At 39.6% G+C, this 19,829-nt stretch overlaps 3 protein-coding genes across 3 annotated transcripts; 1 reads left to right on the top strand and 2 right to left on the bottom strand.

Annotated features, from left to right (window-relative positions):
* Positions 1–349: 349 nt before the first annotated feature.
* MEF21 (mitochondrial editing factor 21) lies at positions 350–3,084 on the top strand. The gene has a single exon (XM_077374512.1). The coding sequence runs from the start codon at positions 608–610 to the stop codon at positions 2,264–2,266; it is 1,659 nt and encodes a 552-aa protein (XP_077230627.1). The 5' UTR covers positions 350–607; the 3' UTR covers positions 2,267–3,084.
* A 3,125-nt stretch (positions 3,085–6,209) lies between these two features.
* On the bottom strand, positions 6,210–6,846 carry LOC143863629 (histone H3.2-like). The gene has a single exon (XM_077374354.1). The coding sequence runs from the start codon at positions 6,740–6,742 to the stop codon at positions 6,332–6,334; it is 411 nt and encodes a 136-aa protein (XP_077230469.1). The 5' UTR covers positions 6,743–6,846; the 3' UTR covers positions 6,210–6,331.
* Positions 6,847–10,108: 3,262 nt separating this feature from the next.
* LOC143863234 (actin-7-like) lies at positions 10,109–15,229 on the bottom strand. Its single transcript, XM_077373904.1, has 5 exons — positions 15,087–15,229; positions 12,286–12,356; positions 11,807–12,200; positions 11,106–11,719; positions 10,109–10,576 (listed from the first exon to the last, which is right to left on the bottom strand). The coding sequence occupies exons 2-5, from the start codon at positions 12,343–12,345 to the stop codon at positions 10,511–10,513; spliced, it is 1,134 nt and encodes a 377-aa protein (XP_077230019.1). The 5' UTR covers positions 12,346–12,356; positions 15,087–15,229; the 3' UTR covers positions 10,109–10,510.
* Positions 15,230–19,829: the final 4,600 nt, after the last annotated feature.

The following is a 19,829-nucleotide window of genomic DNA, read 5'->3' as shown; positions in this document are numbered from 1 at the left end:
AAATGGATCAGAAATGAGAGGGGAGGGGGGTTCCTTTTATTGAGTTTTCCAGGAAAATCGCAGGGGGAGAGAGTCCTATGTGATTTTAGAGTCCCCGGGAGGAGTCCTGCGATTTTGGGGGTGGGTCCCACCTCCCGATTTAGCTCCCGGTTTGTGTATATTAAGTTTCAGGGTTCCGGAATGCGGTTATGCGCTTCGGGAGGAATAAAACAGAGAATAACCATAGCAAGAATTTGGAGATGAAGGGAAAGAATTGAAGAACAAACCAGACCTACCATTGCTGCTTATGAATGTAGCAGTTTGCTGCTTATGAATTTAGCAGTTAACAATCATAGAGAAGAAAGACTGAGAGAGAGAAAGACCAAAGAATAGTTCTTTACAACATTGGATTTGAAATCCCCTTATTCTCTCACTGTCGTTCTTCTATATGTTGTGGGCACAATGAAATGGGTGGAAATTCCTAATTTTATGGGTGGCTATACCACCCTTCATATCATTAACGACTAATTTAATTGCTTATCTTTTTAAAAAAAATAAAAATAGAGTGGGGCCTATCTTGTTCAAATATCTAAACCATTCAGTTATCGTCATTGAAGAACAAAAAAAAATGAGAATCAGTACCTTGATCATCAGAGAAATGGAAGATCAGATCGTACCCATGTTACAAAATTGTTCCAACATGGCACAATTGAAGAAGATCCATGCCCATATTCTCAAATCTTCGCTATCCCAAAGCAGCTTTCTTTCAACAAAGATCATTGATATGTGCAATATCAAAGGCGAAACAGACTATGCAAGCTTAATTTTTGAGCATGTGATAGAACCCAATGTCTTTCTGTACAATGCCATGATCCAAGCTTACACCCATAACCATCTTTATAAACAAGCTGTTAGAATTTACAGACAAATGCTTACAAACCCACAAGGAGGAAGTCCTGTTTTGGCCAACAAGTTTACATTCCCTTTTGTACTTAAAGCCTGCACTGGCCTTGCATACCTTGAACTTGGTAAGCAAATTCATGGCCATGTGTGCAAATTTGGGACTTCTTCTAATTCCTTTGTTGAAAATTCCCTAATGGATATGTACACAAAATGTGATGATTTATCCGATGCGCACCGAGTGTTTGATGGAATGACAGAGAGAGATGTAGTCTCATGGAATTCTCTCATTTCTGCGCATGCCAAATTAGGACAGATGAAAAAAGCAACAGCAATTTTCGACTCAATGCCAGAGAAATCAATTGTCTCTTGGACCACATTGATTTCTGGATATTTCCGAATTGGTTGCTACTCTGATGCCTTAGAGGTTTTCCATCAGATGCAATTGGCGGGCATGAAACCCGATGAGATCAGCATCATCGCCGTTTTGCCGGCCTGTGCGCAACTGGGAGCTTTGGAATTATGTAAATGGATCCATGTCTATGCAGATAAGAATGGGCTTTTGCAAAAGACTTGTGTATGTAATGCCTTGATTGAAACTTATGCAAAAAGTGGAAGTATTGATCAAGCGAAACAGTTGTTTAATGGGATGTCTGAAAGGGATGTGATATCTTGGAGTACCATGATTGGAGGACTTGCAAATCATGGAAGAGCTCGAGAAGCAATTAGACTCTTTGCGGAGATGAAGAAAGCTCTTGTTAAACCAAACAGCATCACCTTTCTCAGTATCTTATCATCCTGTGCTCATTCTGGCTTTCTTAATGAGGGACTGCAGTACTTTGATTATATGACAAAGGATTACGGTATTAAACCAAGTGTTGAACATTATGGGTGTATGGTGGATCTTCTTGGACGTTCAGGTTGCCTTGATCAAGCAGTTGAATTTATTGATAAGATGCCGATTGCACCGGATGCTACCATGTGGGGGTCTTTGCTTAGTGCCTGTAGAACTCATGGTAATATTGAAATTGCTATAATTGCAATGGAACACCTTCTTGAGCTTGAGCCAGATGATGTTGGGAACTATGTGCTACTTTCAAATATTTATGCAGCTGCAGGGAAGTGGGATGGGGTTTCGAGGATGCGAAAATTAATGAGAAGTAAGAGAATGAAGAAAACTCCGGGTTGCAGCTTGATTGAGGTGAACAATGTCGTTCAGGAATTTGTGGCTGGAGATGAATCAAATCCACTGTCAGATGAGATTTATAGGATGCTAGAACTGTTGGCACCACAGCTTAGCAGGGCAGGCCCAGAGACTGCAATCCTTGGCGAAGGATGCCAAAATATTGCAAGATTTTGGAATCAACATCAAATATTGACTTCTTAATCTTATTCATATTCACTTTTTAACCAAATCATTGTTGTCATTTTCCCTTTGAGCAAATAAGCTAGATTGAAACTCACACAAAATAGTTCTATCATCTCACTCATCTTCACAAGAATTTATGGTAATTAAACTCATCAAAGGACCAACATTTCACTGTAAAGATGCAATGATTCATCAGTGGTTCAGATATATTGATACAGGTTGTTATAGCTGCTAAATTGTGGTTTCATACATTACCTCATACACATTTGGACATAACCCAGGAAGGATTAGATGAGAAAATGGCAGGCACTGAAACACTTTGATGTGAAGGATTAGATGAGAAAATGGCAGGCACTGAAACGCTTTGATGTGAAGGATTAGATGAGAAAGTGGCAGGCACTGAAACGCCTTGATGTTGTGTAGCAGCTGGAGAAAAAAATGACATCATAATGGGAGGCATTAGTGCCTAAATTATGAAGAGTGGTATCAGATGTAGTGAAAGGAGCTAGTTGAATGACGATGTTTACCCAACTAATTTGTCCATGAACAATTGGAGTTTGACATGAAAAACATCCCTCTTTCTTTCTTTCTTTCTTTCTTTCTTTTTTTGAAAATTGACTTCCATTGATCCAAAGATGGTACAAGCCAGGGGACAAGATGTCCCAAATGTAGCCAGGGGACAAAACATCCCTCTTTCTAATTTTCTTATCTTTCCATTGTTTGTATACAAGACAATTAGAGCTTACATGGGCTATCACGTTGTATGTTCTGGACTAAGAAATGCTCCGTTGCATTTTTCTAATATTTCTAACTGTAAGAATTGGAGTCTGCATTAATTTATGTGTCACCTGTATGTTGTAATTATTTGTGCAGCATGGGGAGTTCCTCTTGTTTTCTTTTTTGTTCACTTTTTGATTACGTGTAGTGCAGCAATTGATTTGGGTGTCTTATAAGTTGACTGATTCTTCCTCTCATCCTTTTTCATCTGTATAATTGCATCCTGCCTTTGTTCTAGTTCACATGGTAGAGGCCATTATCACAACATGAAAATGGTCACTAGTCTCCATGAACTCAAGTCTGCGCTATGCTCCTTGTGAATTGTTATGATTCCCCTCAATTGCTCCAATGGGAGCTGTAGAGTTCAGTCGGAACTGGATCTCAGAAATCATGTGTACTACTGATCAGTCCTACTTTACCAGCATATAATTGATGGATGGAAATATTCATCCTCAGGAATGTTTTTCATGCTGGAGCATATCAACTCTTGAAAGTTCAGTCTTACAATGTATTATTTCTCAATAAAAAAAAGGCAGGTTTGGCCCACATGCAGGGTGCGCGGTCAGAGGCCATCCCAGCCCGGTGTCCTCTCTGAGACATCCTGCTAGCACTTTGCTTGTTGAATTGGCAGATGAAAACATTAGTAAATTAGGTTAAGTTATTTAACCTTTATGGGCAGCGCTTCTGAATTTTTTCACTGCGGAGAAAGAACAAACCCGAGAATGATGTTCTTCAACGCCAACCCACTCCGCCTGTTTCTTTTATTTCCAACACTTCAGCAGAAATTTGCAGTGATTTGTGGCGAATTCTTTGATCGGAAATTTGTACTATCTTGAGAGACCTTTTCTAATTGCATCTCTTTGAATAGACAGATTACATAGCTTTGACACAAGTGTAAGAGACCACATATTTTCCTGATATTTCGCAAACCATTGCTCCACTTCTTCAGTTAAGCATCAAGATCTAAATGTAGAAAACGTGCCAACCTCACTGGCGGCTGCAGGTGGACATGGTTCGGGTCCAACCCGAGGAACCGAACTGAACCAGCCACTTTGGTTCGGTTCGGTTCTGGGTTTGGGATCCTAGAACTGAGAACCGAGAGTGATGACATTCCCCCAACGGATAAAATCACCCACCCCCCCTCCCCATAACAATTCTGTGAGAATGGTTTACTACTGCTTGATGATAAATTCAACCCTCTTTAATGTTTTTCTTTGCCTTTTAAGTTTTAATCTTAACGTTTTTGGTTGTCTTTTAAACTTAACACTAGAAAGTAGAAACCCTAGTCTTCCCGACTCTTGCCTTGCGAGTTGCGACTCTCGCCATCTCCACTCTCCACTCTCGCTCGAAATCCTCTCGATTCTCGTCGTCTTCAACCTCCGGTACTCTCTCTCTCTCTCTCTCTCTCTCTCTCTCTCTCTCTCTCTCTCTCTCTCTCTCTCTCTCTCTCTGTATTGTTTTCTTTCTTCAGCTTCATTTCTATAGTATGATAACTGAGCCCATGCATTCCATTAATTTATCCAATAAATGGGAAAAAAATTATAAAATAAAAGTTGGGTAAACCCAGAACCGAACTGATCAAATTCGGTTCGGTTCCAAAGATAAGTGGTTCAGTTTTGGTTCCAAATTGTAGGAAGCGATTGCAATTGGTTCGGTTCCGGGTATACCCCAAAACCAAACCAAACCATATCCACCCCTACTGGCGGCGAGGATAAATGTAAACACCCTAAAATACCCCTCCCTCAATTCTTTGCCCCCTTGTGTTTGAAGAGCGTTTCATCCTTAGGTTAGAGTTAGGATTAGGACTTCTTAAGCGCGCCTATAAATACTCTTTTAAGAGAGTTTATGTTACATACATAGGATTAGATATTTGGGTTAGTTTTTAGATTTAGTAGGACTCTTTGGATAAGTGCTAGTGATTATATTTTCAAGTGTTTTATAGGATTAGGTCTCTTGTTTGTTAATGGTATACATAAATTGTAATCGGCTATTTTCAAATTAACGAAGAAACTTATTCCAATACGTGTCTTTGTACACAGAGGAGGAACAACCCTTCCTTTGAAGTGGGACAAGAGCGGTTACGAACCGATCCGGATTCATAACAATTGGTATCAAAGCAGCGCGATTTGGGCTGTGGAGAAGAAAATCGAAGGAGCAATGGATCCGTAGGATGAGACGATAAGAGAGATTAAAAGACATCAAGCTTCCATAAATGCCAAGTTCAACAAGATGATACTCTCGCTTCGCGTGAAGATAGAAGAGCCTCTATATTTGAAGAAGTTAAATGAAGAGTTAAATAAAACGATCATCGAGAAGACTTATGTGATGAAAAAAAGAAAAAAGGAAGGTAGATATTTGGGTGGTTATATTTTTAAGTGTTTTATAGGATTAGGTCTCTTGTTTGTTAATGGTATAAATAAATTAGAATCAGCTATTTGCAAATTAACGAAGAAACTTATTCCAATACATGTCTTTATGTAATACGTGTTTTTGACTCTTTGTACACAGAGGAGGAATGACCCTTCCCTCAAAGTGGGTCAAGAGTTTGATCTTCCCTCTGAGAAGATCAAATCCATTACAAAGTGATCCAGAAGGCTAATCTTCCCTTTTGAGAAGATCAAATCCATTACAAACCAATCTAGGTTCGTAACATTTTATTAACCCTAATTGTACTACAGCCCAAGGAAGAGATTTACACAAGAGATCTTGGAGAACTGAGTTCGCAAGCCTTAGATCGCAACACAAGGTAAGAATTTCAGATTTTAGGCAGAGGCTAGCTTTTGGAAAATTGATAAACAAACAACCAACAAACAATCTAAAGTCTGCTGAAACAAACAATTTTACCTAAGACAAGAAGGGATTGAACGATCTCATATCCCAATCTTTAATTCAAGATATTATGAAATTTCTAACACAATAAAATGAATGGATTTCCTTAGAAGCTTGAAGAAGAGACGAACAAAGGAATTTATGGGTTATTAGTTAGGGTTGATCATATGCAAGAATCATTTCCTCTTCCAAAGAAATCACAAGTTGCGAAACCCATTTCATAGCAAAAAAAACCATACATTTCATAAATCAAGGAGGAAAAGATAAAAGCACCCATACAACAAACACATCAAGGTATTCGGACAAAAAAAAGAGATTCAGAGAAAGAAGAAATCAAAGTGGTGAAATCCATTCCACAGCATAAAACCATACACTTCATTAAAAAAGGAAAATAAAAAAGAGCCCATACAACACATCATGATATTTCCATGAAGAAAAACCAAAATGGAAATAGAGAACTAGCCCTAAATTTCAGATTCAAGCCCTTTCTCCTCTAATACGACGAGCAAGTTGAATATCCTTAGGCATAATAGTAACCCTCTTCGCATGAATAGCACAGAGATTCGTATCCTCAAAAAGTCCAACAAGATACGCCTCAGAAGCTTCCTGCAAAGCCGCCACAGCACTGCTCTGAAACCTCAGATCGGTCTTGAAATCCTGCGCAATCTCACGAACCAAACGCTGGAAAGGAAGTTTCCTGATTAAAAGCTCTGTACTCTTCTGATATTTCCTAATTTCCCTTAAAGCCACCGTTCCTGGCCGGAATCTATGGGGTTTCTTCACCCCTCCGGTCGCCGGAGCAGATTTTCGGGCGGCTTTTGTTGCTAATTGCTTTCTTGGAGCCTTGCCGCCGGTTGATTTGCGGGCAGTTTGTTTGGTTCGAGCCATTGTGAGGATGGAAAATGGAAGAAAAGTTAGGGTCTTGATGGAGATGAAAAACAGTTTTTTTAGGGTTTGGGGAGATTTGAAAATGTGGTGGGAGTTTTGGGGAGAGAATGACGGTATTTGTAAGGGAGGAGGGAAGGGAATTTGAAATTTTCAGTCCATGGCGGGTTAATTTGGAGCGTCTGATTATAATGATATTGAACGGTACGGATTAGTTTCGAGGGTCGCACACGGATCGTGATCCGTGGCTTTTGTTAGTCGATTGAGCTTGTCGCTTTGTCCGAGATGATAAATTCGCCCCCCTCTCTCCATATTTCATACCCTTGGTGGGCCCAACAGGCAACAACTTTCTCTCTCCACACCCCTGGTGGGGCCCAACAGCACTCCTCTCTCTCTCTACACCCTGGGTGGGGCCGAATAATTGAATGGTTCTCTCCCTCCTTCATACCCTTGGTGGGCCCAACAACACTCTCTCCAGTCTCCACACCATTGGTGGTGGTGGTGGGCCCAACAGTACTCCTTCTTTTCTACAGATCTCTTAACTTTGTTTCTGCTAAGAGAGACGCTTTGACAAAGCATCCTAAGCATCATGTACTTAGCCTACCACCTGTTCAACCATCTAAACCATGAATTTATATATGCAATGCCCAGGAATGCCCAAAGGAAAGGGAAGCTCGACCGACCAAAAAAAAATGAAAGGGAAGCTCAGTGTTCATATAAAGGAAGAGCTGTTGTGAAATTTTCCTCTAAATATAAAATTATGGCGTACCTGATTTCTGAATTTTCTGGAAAAAACAAAAATTAAATAATTAGATGAAACCTTTTCGATGCGGCGAGATGAGGCACGGACTAGGTCGCTCTCTTTAAGATGAATTTGCGCCTCTGGGGAGAAACTCAGTGCAACAGATTTGAACGCAATCACCCCCAGGATACAACAGCTCGACGCACCGTTGATATCTATCTGAAGTGCACAATCAGATAGATTTGAACCAGACGATGAACACTCCAATTGCCCAAAAAATATAATAGTAGAAAAGAGCAGAAGAGAGTAAAAATAAAGTTGTGTGTAAAAACGTTGGAGAATATCTGTTTTTAAAAGCAAAACGTGTCTGTTAAAGACACCATTTTAAAATACACAAGCACCTCTTCAAAACGTAAAAGAGTTCTAATGGTCGGTTTACGTTATTAGAAAAGGGTTCTAACGGTCGGATTAAGTTGAAACAAAGAAACATGACATTTGGGTTTAAAAAGAAAAGACATGATTGGGTTTAAAATAAACACAACTCTTTGTGATTAAAAAGATAATCCCGTTTAGGGAAAAACCCCAAACCCACACTCACACTCATGCGCACCCGCTCCACGGCTTGACGCGCGCGCGTGTTTTTATTTGTTTCTTTTTGTTCTTTTTAAAATTTCCCAAAGGCAAACAAATTGAATGCCCTTGAAAGGCTCAAGCCTTTGTCTCAACACTCCTTCTTATATGGGTGTATGAATCTTTCTCACTTTCCCATCTTGAACTATCTTTTCAAAGAGGTAAGAGAGTTCTCTTCAAAACATTTGAATCCTTTGTGGGAAATGTAAAAGTCAGAGAATCTCTTTGCAAACTTCAAATTTGGGTGGGAATACTAACAAGAGCCACAAATCATGCATTACTTCACTCACTTTTCATCAAGCATTTTACCAAATGCCAACTAGAAGAGCCACTAATAGTGACAATAACCATAATTTAGTTCTCTACATAATTTATGGCATGGTTGTTGTTGTTGTTGTATGTTGCCTGCACCACTCCTCTTTTGTTAGGAAACCAAATGATTGTATAGCTCTATCATCTTCGTATGTACAGCTCTTTCCTTCTTGCTATATAGTATAGGATGTAAAGCTCTTTGGATGGATTTTTAAGGGAAATTATATATGCGCCCCTTTTGATAACCAGAACACTCGTTGTCAGTGTATCAATGACAAAAGAGGGACTGTTGTACTTATGTCAGAAGAATCCAATGCCCCTGATTGCCACAAACTCTGACAGGGGTGTTCCTGGTGATCAAAAGGGGCGGATATATCACTTCCCATATTTTATGGAGGAATTGTTACCGCTGAAATTGCATTCTTCATAGTCGAAACCTTGATGTAACTCTTGACTACTTTTATGCTAACAGGTGTGTTTCTCATAGATGATTTGAGAACTGAGCTCAAGTTTGACATGTCTTTTCAAGATATTTGCATCTTATAGCCTTTTAATTTCACCATAGTTTTCATTTGTTAATCCCATTCTCATCGTATTTAACATCCATGTTTACTTCCAGTGTTGCAATCAGGAACGTTGAATCCTTCCCATGTGAAGTAAATCAGCCCCTATCGTGTCATAGATACACCGTGCCCGGCTGTTCCAAGTATAAAAGGGGGGGCTGTCCTAAGAAAAAGAATAGCTATGAAGGACCATTACGTGTAAAAACAATGCCATGTTTTTAGTTGCTTTTGTCAGTCAGTATGTTCAGAGGATTTTAACCTTTGGAGGAATACAATTTTTTAACTACTGTAGAGGTGGTTTCCCTGTACTGTTCACTTGCATTCCCAGATAAGCAACTCCCTAGAAAACAGCATCTATTTTCCTTGACAAGACAGAATTCTGATGTTCACTTGCTTTCCAGGGAAAATAGAATTACACATGTGGAATTTCTGTCATAAGTCGAAAAATGACATGGAAAAGCCCATCCCCCCAATAGGGATTTCATTTCCGACTAAAAACACACGGATTTCATTTCCCTGGAAAACTAGTGCAAAAAGAAGGGCAAGCAGTTTCCCTGGAAACCTTTTCCTGCGCAAGTGAACAGTCCAGAAACAGTCCAGGGAAACTTTTTCCTGCACAGATTCCCTAGATTTCTTTTCCTAATGCCACATCAGATTCCCAGGAAACATTTTCTTTTCCTTTCCCAGAAAAACAAGTTATCAGAGCCTTAAAAGAGGCTAATTTCTTTGTTCAAATGCAATCATTTTCCAACTGGTACGATAAATGGATGCGCAAAACGACATTTAATATTCATGCCATCACTAACTGCTAGACGTGCAGATATCAATCCCAGATATTTTTCTTCTAGGCTCTGATTCTTTCAACGCAAAATGGGCATAGAAGAAATTTTAAGCCCATTTCTCCCCTAAAAAAGGTGCATAAAATTTGTCTGACAAACAATTTCAGTGGAAAGAAACAGAGCCCTATAGTATTTAGACGTACTTTGGAAAGATTTCCCACAGGCCTTTGCCTTTCCCTTTCATTAGGGGTCCCCATTGGTTTATTAACTGAAAAATCAAAAGAAATGAAACCCCATGACACATAGCTATCTGTCGAAAGCTTACTACAACAACGCCATACATGTAGTCCATAACCTCAAACTGACATTAAATCAAATTTCTCATACAATAAATATGCACATGAATCCCAACATAAAAAGGGAACATCACACGAGAACTGATTTACCTATTGTAGAAGCCACAAACACAGCCAAAAGAATGTGTGCAGCAGCATAGAATCCTCAATCTGAAGTACATTGGCTTTCAGGTATAGAAGATCAAACTTACAAGTAAAAAACCTTCTTCAATCTAAAGTACACATCACAATCCCAATGCTATTATATTAGGATTTCTACTAGGAAAAAAAATCATATGCAAACTAACATGCACCCCCAGTAAACCCCACACAATCTCAAACAAACTAGAGCTCACATGACACAGAAAAACCAGCTGAAGGAAACTCACAATCATCCTTTAAATATGAAATCAGAAGCATTTCCGGTGAACGATAGAAGGACCAGATTCATCGTACTCTGCCTTAGATATCCACATCTGCATATGCATTCAAAACAAACAGCCGTGAAGATACAAGAAAAGTGATAGAGTGAGAGAAATGATATCTGCGCCAAGTGTTTTGATAAACATGCGCTCCACTTGTTTGTCGTCTAGCATTTAAAGGGCTTTAAGCGCATTTTGAGAACCGTAATATCCTCTGACAACCCTTTAAATACTACACGACAAACAAGTGGAGCGCATATTTATCAAAAACACTTGGCGCAGATATCATTTCCCTAAAGAAAATGTTGACAAATGACTAAATAAAACCAGCTCTAAAAGCTTAAGCTTTTGGAGTAATTAGTTGTTTCAAGTGGTATGGAGTGATGGAAGGTCCTGGGTTCAAAACCAACAACTCCTTGATATTAAAAATGCATGTGTAGGGCCAGCCAACCCAAAAGTGGGGCCACACGTGAGGGGGAGTGTTGAAGTATCAATGATTAAATAACACTGACTCTAACACAGCTTAAGATTTTGCAGTAATTGGTTGTTTCACAGAAAAACTATCTGTAAACAAAAAATTTACCTGCTGGAAGGTGCTGAGGGAAGCCAGGATGGAGCCTCCTATCCAGACACTGTACTTTCTCTCAGGTGGAGCCACCACCTTGATCTTCATGCTGCTTGGGGCGAGGGCTGTAATTTCCTTGCTCATACGATCAGCAATGCCCGGGAACATTGTCGAACCACCACTGAGCACAATGTTACCATAAAGATCTTTCCGGATATCAACATCACACTTCATGATAGAGTTATATGTAGTCTCGTGAATTCCGGCAGCTTCCATGCCGATGAGGGATGGCTGGAAGAGGACCTCAGGGCACCGGAACCTCTCGGCTCCGATAGTGATCACTTGCCCATCGGGGAGCTCATAGCTCTTCTCAACTGAGGAGCTGCTCTTTGCAGTCTCTAATTCCTGCTCATAGTCGAGGGCAACATATGCCAGTTTCTCCTTCATGTCACGAACAATTTCCCGTTCGGCAGTGGTAGTAAATGAGTACCCTCTTTCGGTAAGAATCTTCATCAAGGAATCTGTGAGATCGCGACCCGCAAGGTCAAGCCGAAGGATTGCATGGGGGAGGGCATAACCTTCATAAATTGGCACAGTGTGACTCACACCATCCCCAGAATCTAGCACAATACCTATTAAGTAAAAGAAACACAATCAGCTAAAGAACAGAAACTGGTAGAGAATAAAGATTTCAAATATCGGAAGAAATAGATACAGACCGGTAGTACGACCACTGGCATATAACGAAAGTACGGCCTGGATGGCAACATACATGGCGGGCACATTGAAGGTCTCAAACATGATCTGGGTCATTTTTTCTCTATTTGCTTTGGGATTGAGGGGTGCTTCAGTAAGAAGCACTGGATGTTCTTCTGGAGCCACACGAAGCTCATTGTAGAAGGTATGATGCCATATCTTCTCCATGTCATCCCAATTGCTGACAATTCCATGCTCGATAGGGTATTTTAAGGTGAGGATACCTCTCTTAGACTGGGCTTCATCCCCCACATAGGCATCTTTTTGGCCCATTCCAACCATGACACCAGTGTGCCGTGGTCGGCCGACAATGCTGGGAAATACTGCCCTCGGAGCATCGTCACCGGCAAATCCAGCCTGCACAAATTATAGCAGACAAAATTTTGAGTACGTTGCGCACAGATCTGAAAAATAATTTAGAAACAACTGAGATTAAACTAACCTTGACCATTCCAGTACCATTGTCACAAACGAGAGGCTGAATATCCTCAGAATCAGCCATCTTTTATAAACCTGCAAAAGTAAGATGATGTGTGAAACAACAAATTGTTGTGTTCGATAACTCTTACAGCAGCTAGTTTTTCATCCTCATTTCCAACAAACTCATATTTGATTTATAATTCAAATATGACATTGATATGCATCTCTTGTTCCTTTGACCTTGTGTTATAAGTTTATAACTGAGGGTGCCTCTTTGGAAGCCACCAATAGGACATTATTTGCAGGTACGATTATTTTAATTTATATAACTTGCAACGGGATATTAATTATATCATTTTTAAAAACATCATAAACATTATGTGCAAAGTCATATTTAGCTTCACATTAATTTGCAAATAATACAATATACACAAATAATTTTTAGAGGTAACCAAAGAAGCCCTAAAAGATAATGTATATCCAATGTATAAGCCGTAGGTTAGCACAATAGGCACCACATGCCCAACAGTCTAGAGCCCAAGAGCAACAATCACTGGGCTTTCTTCTTGACTAAGGCATGACCCAAAAAATGGCAGTGGCAGAACATCTAAGGCCCTGATCATTTTCGGTTGTGAGAAATGATTTTGAGTTCAGAACTGATTATGGGACTCATAATTAAACACAATTTTAAGCCCAATAATCAGCTTTGGACTCAAAATCCAAAACGACTAGGGCCTAAACCAGGATGCCAATGGGCCTTAAAAAAAGTATGGGTAATGATACACAAAAGAAAAACATTGATTAAAGCTTTGGAACCATTCAATGAGCTTGATTTTTAGGCTATAACCCTCCAGTAGGTCCAATCACATAGACGGTTCTGATCGATATGCATATGCACAGATCAACTAGTAGAGATTATTTATAGACCAAATTCAAAGCAGCAGTCTATATCAAAAAGAAATATAAGAATGAGAAATAGCAGCTCTTGCAAATAAAATTTGGTGAAGAAATAAGATCTACTAAAACAGAGATAAATTAGTTTCAATCAGTTCCTCCGAAAGATCTGCTAAAAGAGTTGCTGGGTAACAGATCCGAACAACAGAACTAGAAAAGAATACAAATCAAGAAACAGCAAACAGAAATGATAACTTCACCAGAAAACTAACAATCAACACATCGAACATCACTAGATTCTTGCAGAAAGGCAGAAAAAAGGAGAAGATACCAACAGATCAAACTTTATAAGGAAAAGAAGAAGTGAAAGAAGAGAAAAAAAAATTGAAAACGAAATGCTTCCTCATTTTCGAAGACTAAATCCATGATACAAGAAAACAACCATAACACCTATGTATATATATATATATATATATATATATATATATATATATATATATATATATATATATAGAGAGAGAGAGAGAGAGAGAGGAAAAGGATTGTACGCTCGAGTGTACCTAACCTTAGGTACGCTCGAGTGCCAAATCACATGGGTCCCACATTTTTTTTGGTCATCTAAACCATTCATTTGCAAGGCCCCATCATAGATAGGGTGTGTACCAAAAATCAGCACCATTGAATCATCCTAACCCCTCCAAAACTGGAGGGCAAAATGGGCAGATTTGTGGACAAACAGTGTCTGTCCATTTTGACCTCCACAAATGGATGGGTTAGGATGATCCTATGGAGCTGATTTTTGGTATGCACTCTATCTATGATGGGGCCTTGCAAATGAATGGTTTAGATGACCAAAACAAATGTGGGACCCATGTGATTTGGCACTTGAGCGTACCTAAGGTTAGGTACACTCGAGCGTACAATCTTTTTCCTAATATATATATATATATATATCAAAAGATTTCAACACTAATGCTATTGATCACATATCAGATCACATAGTAAAATACTAAAATGCTAATAAATCCTAGATCCGGACTACCTAAACCCTAGAAATTTCTCCCTAAAAATATTTGGCAGTCAAAGCCTTAAAAAGACACGATATGCTCAATCCGATGCTTATTTCCAACAGAATCGCATGGTTTCCACATCAAATCACTTAAATTCGTGCTTACACAACAGAAATCAGAATTTTTCAAAGGAAATCCGAAGAACAGGAAAAATCACTCAAAAGATTTCAAGAATAATGCTCTTGATCGTATATCCGATCACATAGTAAAATGCTAATAAATCCTAGATCCGGACCACTTAAACCCTCTCCATACGAATATTTGGCAATCAAAGCCTAAAAAAGACACGATCTGCTCAATCCGATGCTTATTTTCAACAGAATCGCAAGGTTAATCACTTAAATTCGTGCTTACTCAACAGAAAGAGGAATTTTTCAAAGGAAATTCAAATAACACGCATAGAAGAACCTGGATCGGATAAAACGATACCGAAATCTAGCCGAAAAACGATCGGTGTTTATTTTCAACAAAATCGCATGATTTCAACATATTATCACTTAAATTCGTGCTTATTCAACAGAAAGCGGAATTTTTCAATGGAAATTCAAAAAGCATGCAAAGGAGACTCCGGATCGGAAAAAACGATACAGGAATCTAGCCGAAAAACGGTCGATGTTTATTTTCAACAAAATCGCATGATTTCAACATAATAGAACTTAAATTCGTTATTACTCAACAGAAAGCGGAATTTTTCAAAGGAAATTCGAAGAACATGCAAAGGAGACTCCGGATCGGATAAAACGATACCGGAATCCAGCCCAAAAACGACGAAATTCGAAAAAAAAAAAATCAGAGAAGAAAGAGAGATAATCCTCAACATGATCGAAATAAAGAAGAAAAGATGACGTAATCTGATTACCTTGTCTTAGAGATAGGGGAAAAAGGATCCGCTTCTCCTCAAGCGAAAAAATCTAGAGGAGGAATCGCTTGCAAAACAAGCGAAAATGGGAAAGGAAGGTGGTATTGGGGGGGGTTTATAAATAACTGGAATTGAAACTCAAATGAAATGTAACACCAAATTTACAGAGATGAGGAATCATTTGGACCACGAGAAAAGATCGAGTAACGTGCTGACAGCCTTTGCTGGATGGAAACCGTCCGATGACCTGGATTGAGAGAATCTTAGCCGTCCGACTTGCTTTCGGTTTTCAATACCTTTGACACGTCAGCTGGGCGGCCAAACGGGACGTGCGGTCGGCTCCAGGTGTGCAGTCTGCGCCAGCCATTATATTTTCCGGCTGAGCCGGAAAATAGAACCTTCTGTTGAATAATCATGGAGTGGGCCCATCATGGATTGAATGATCCTAACCGTCCGATGGGTGGACAAAAGTAATAGTACCGATAACAGTTCTGATTAAGAACCCATTCTCTCCCGAAGTTTTTTGTGTGTGCTGATTAAGAACCCTTTTTAGAGTAGAGTTTTTTGTTTCCTGATTTTTCAGTCTTTTCTTAGCCACCCCAAATTTTAGGGCGAGCTTCTTCACTACGGATGCACACAATCACGCCTAAACCACAACCACACGCATCGGGCAAGCCCGGTGGATTTGAACTCTCGTCAATGGGGAGCATACCTATGACTTTCAGCCAAAGAGCCACACCCGCTCTTCACCGAGATCCTCTCTCGTATCCCTCTCCTGGCCTCCCTACCACATGAAGAAGCTGATTTATCATGAAAATAAATTCATGGCAGCCAAACGTGCCCTTAGGTTCATTGGGTGGTGTTTAGATCGAATTCGATTATTTTTTAACTAAAGCTTAATGATCCCCTGATTCATGTTTCTAGAGCCCTTGATTATGCTTGCTTTGATTTGCTTCCTATGTGAATCCCACAGGGTTTGCACGTGCTTTCATGTGATCGAAGTGTGCATAAGGTGGCACAGTTGGACCCATTATTATATGTTATAGAATCCAATATTAAATGTAGAATCAAATGACAATAATTCATATATGGCTGCATGACTTTAGATGATGGCCTTGAACTATATATACTACACGCGGATGTTTCCCTTTTAAAATACAGCATGTTAGGCAACTATGCCTGTGATTTCTCACGAGGAGAAATTACCCAGGACATAGTGTCAACGTGAAGGGCCCCACATGGGGTATGATCTGCGGTTGATCTTGTAGAACATCATGGAGTGACCCACACGGTCTTGATCTCATCCCAAGTAGACATGCCTATGATAAAGAACTATAATGGGAGATTTTATATGGTGTGTGGCAGTATAGTAGAATCACAAGGGATTGAAGAGATGGGTGACATCCAGTATGTTTAAAAAAGTACTATGGGCCCACTTCATAGGATGATCCTGACCCTCCGATGCGTAAAGGGACTGCACAATATAGAAACCTCTACAAATTGGAGGGTTAGGATAATCATATCGAGATGATTTTTGGGGTACATCATATTTATGCTGTCGCCCAACAAATGAACGATTAGGATCATCCTACGATGTGAGCCCCACGGTACTTTTTGAAAAATACTAGACTTTGCGCATACTCCATTTAAAATCTCTAGCTCAATGGCCTAGAATCATCCGATCAAGGTGTTCTCAACATCATTTGGCAAGATTTATGGCAGTCAGGATAATTAAAAATTTTAATTACATACACGCGACGTAATCTAGGCCCAAAAAACGCCCCTAGAGAGGGACATTAACAGCTGTTTTTTGAGTCATTTGGCTGAGCAAGGAAAAGCTCTTAAGGGTGGAAAGACCTTTCCGTATGAAAAGAAAAACACCATATTTTTGTCCTAAAGATTTCCAATTTAAAATCTAGGATGGGGCATTATGTTGGGCAACATCCGGGCATGCAGGGCCTATTAGTGATTGGCCATTAGTATATGACTTATTAACGTTATATATGGATCTCAATTGTTTTCTGCCCGTGGCCTCTCTCCATCTTAACCCATCTTAGGCGCAGTGCGTAGGTCTCTCCGCTAATAACAATGGGGAGAGATAAGTTAGCTAAAGATTGGGGTGAACCAGGCCTTTTTGAAGATTTTTTATTTTCTTCTCCTGTTAGTTTTATTGTTGATTTCTTCCTTGTATTTTCCTCTTCCATCATTTTCTTTGGACCTCCCCGGCTTGGTTTTTTTCCCTCTATAATATAAACTGCACCATTTAAAAATAACGTACATGGGTCTATTGTTTTCCGGCCATTAGCCACTCTAACTATGATTCATTAGTTTGTAAATTGTTACTTTGTATGGAGGTCTCCTTGTTATTTTTTTGCCATTAGTATGCGGACCGATATTAGTTTTGGCCATTAGTACATGACTTCTTATGATACATGTAGGCCCCATTGGGTTTTGGCTATTTGGCCCTCCATCTTAACCCCCACTAGTAGATCAGTGGTTATTAATTATTATAGCTTATCTAAGCTATAGCTCAAAAACACATGTGGCCCCACATTTTTTGGGGATCCATAACATTCATTTGGAAGGCCCTTCCATGGATAGGGTGTGTACCAAAAATCAGCCCTATAGGATCATCCTAACCCTGCCATCTGTTGTGGGAGGGGGGGGAATGGGTAGAAAGGTGGAGTGGAAAATGGGCAGACACGATGTGTCCATGTTTTTGCCCATTTCCTCACTGCTTTGGATCCCCAAAAAAATGTGGGGCCACACGTGTTTTTGAGCTATAGCTTAGATAAGCTTATCTTTTTTTTTTATAGGTTTAGATAAGCTAATCTAAGCTATAGCTTATGAACACTTTCCTCTTATTATTCTTACCATTAGGCGTTCCATGTCAGTCCCAGTAGTATATCATTATTATGCATGGATCCCATTAGTTTTTTATGTTTGGACCCTTCATCTTTAGTTCATTGATTTGTAGGATCTATTAGTCCCCTATGTAGGCCCCACTGCTACATATAACTCATTACTATTGGCGGGCCCATGTTACACCCTCCATGGCTCCAACATAGCTGTTGGGCCTCCATCATAGCACTACAGGATGACCTTTGGTATGTTGGCTATGATATCTCAGTCACCATCACTTTTGGTTATGGCCCATCTACATGGTGGCCCACTATACTAATGATCCTGATCATCACCCTCTGCTGGGTATGGTGGAGATGGCTGAGGTTTCATCATGTAAAATGTTGAGAAATCGGTCGAGCAAAATCCAATCTGCACATAGAAACAGAATAATAGAAGTTAAAAAAAAACACAAGATGCACATCAAAATTTTACATAGTGAGGCTAAGATTTCTACCTCCATGGGTGAGAGCACGATCTCTCACTATCACTATGAGAAAACAAAATACCGTAACCCTTTCCCTTTCCTCTCAATCAAGATCATACACGAGCTCCACAAGAGAAAACCAAGACGAAAATACACTCATGTTTCCTTCTATTGTTTCTGTCACCCCTACACCATGAGACAAGCACAAGACTACAAGAGCTTTTTTTATTTTCTCTTTAGCCCTTCTCGGAGTCTTGTCTCTGTAGCTTCCCATCACTAGGGCGTGGTAACTGAGGGCATGATTGGCTACAATGAATTTTTTTTTCATGATAAATCGTTGTCTCGAAGTGGAGATGAGGGAGAAATTGCTAAAAAACAAGAAACAAAAAAAATAGGAAACTAGTGTCTCCAGTGATGAGAAGTGGCAAAAAATTAGGAAACAAAAAATCCTACTCAGAATCGGAATGACTTTTTCCTGTTTTTTATACAATTTTCAAGTTTATTTTCATGAAAAAAAAAATCGTGGCAGCCCGACATGGCCTAAGATTTATTTTTACTATAGATTTAAAAAAATAACCCTAGATGGGGCTGTCCAAAGTAAAAAGGGCCAAGCGGGGAGGTATGGCTGCTTCTGCTAGGTTTCGTAGTCAGCCGACGAGACGGACCCAATGTGTTATTTGTCTTCTTAATTCTCCACATGTACAGCAAAAGCATATTGTTGTAAAGTTGCCTTATTCCCACCACCTTGAGTTACTTGGGTGGGAAGGCAGGGGCAATTTAGAAAGTTTGTTTTTTAGGTTTTTACTAAAAACCTATGTTTTAAAAGGAGAAATGTTCTCTCTTGAGAGAGGGAGAGAACCTGAAAAAGAGAGAGAAAAGGAGAGAGAGAGAGAGAGAGGGTTTCTTCCTTGGGTTTTTCTCTTGGGTTCCTCTTGGGTTTCTCTTGGGTTCTTCTTTCCGGGTTTTCTCGGGTTTCTCTTCAGTACGGTCTTGGGTTGAAAAGCAATGAAAGGGTTGCGGTTTTTTTGAGTTTTGGGTTAAATCCATTGTAATCCTCGTATATTGCTTTTCTCATAGCGGAAGACCGTGTTTCTCACCCGTAGAGTAGGCTTGGCTGAACAATGTAAAATCTTGGTGTTCATCTTGTGGCTTGGTTTATTTTATTTTTCCGTTAAATTGTGCATGATCGGATTAGATTGCCTGACGGATTTTCTCAACACATATAAAACTGCTCTGGTAGTAAATTTGATTCCTCCTTTGCACCCATAATATTCTATCTGATGAATCTTACTCATCTGGTCATGGCTATATTCTTCAACCTGGAAGTTGGAATTCGGAGGTTCAGTCCCATACCTACCAAAAAAACAAATAAAAAATCAAACACACCAAATTTGAGGGTAACCCGATAGTATAAC

Source organism: Tasmannia lanceolata, unplaced genomic scaffold (assembly GCF_043159265.1).
Source record: "Tasmannia lanceolata isolate RefF3 unplaced genomic scaffold, GAP_Taslan_0.1 ptg000044l, whole genome shotgun sequence".
Lineage (NCBI taxonomy): Eukaryota > Viridiplantae > Streptophyta > Magnoliopsida > Canellales > Winteraceae > Tasmannia > Tasmannia lanceolata.
Note: the sequence above shows the minus strand (reverse complement) of the source record. Positions and strands in the feature narration are given on the sequence as shown.

Coding starts and splice junctions, on each gene's coding strand:
- MEF21 (XM_077374512.1), top strand. CDS start 608: ATGAGAATCAGTACCTTGATCATCAGAGAAATGGAAGATCAGATCGTA.
- LOC143863629 (XM_077374354.1), bottom strand. CDS start 6,742: ATGGCTCGAACCAAACAAACTGCCCGCAAATCAACCGGCGGCAAGGCT.
- LOC143863234 (XM_077373904.1), bottom strand. CDS start 12,345: ATGGCTGATTCTGAGGATATTCAGCCTCTCGTTTGTGACAATGGTACT. Junction 12,201..12,285: donor ATGGTACTGGAATGGTCAAG/GTTAGTTTAATC, acceptor TAATTTGTGCAG/GCTGGATTTGCCGGTGACGA. Junction 10,577..11,105: donor CCCTCAGCACCTTCCAGCAG/GTAAATTTTTTG, acceptor ATGCATATGCAG/ATGTGGATATCTAAGGCAGA.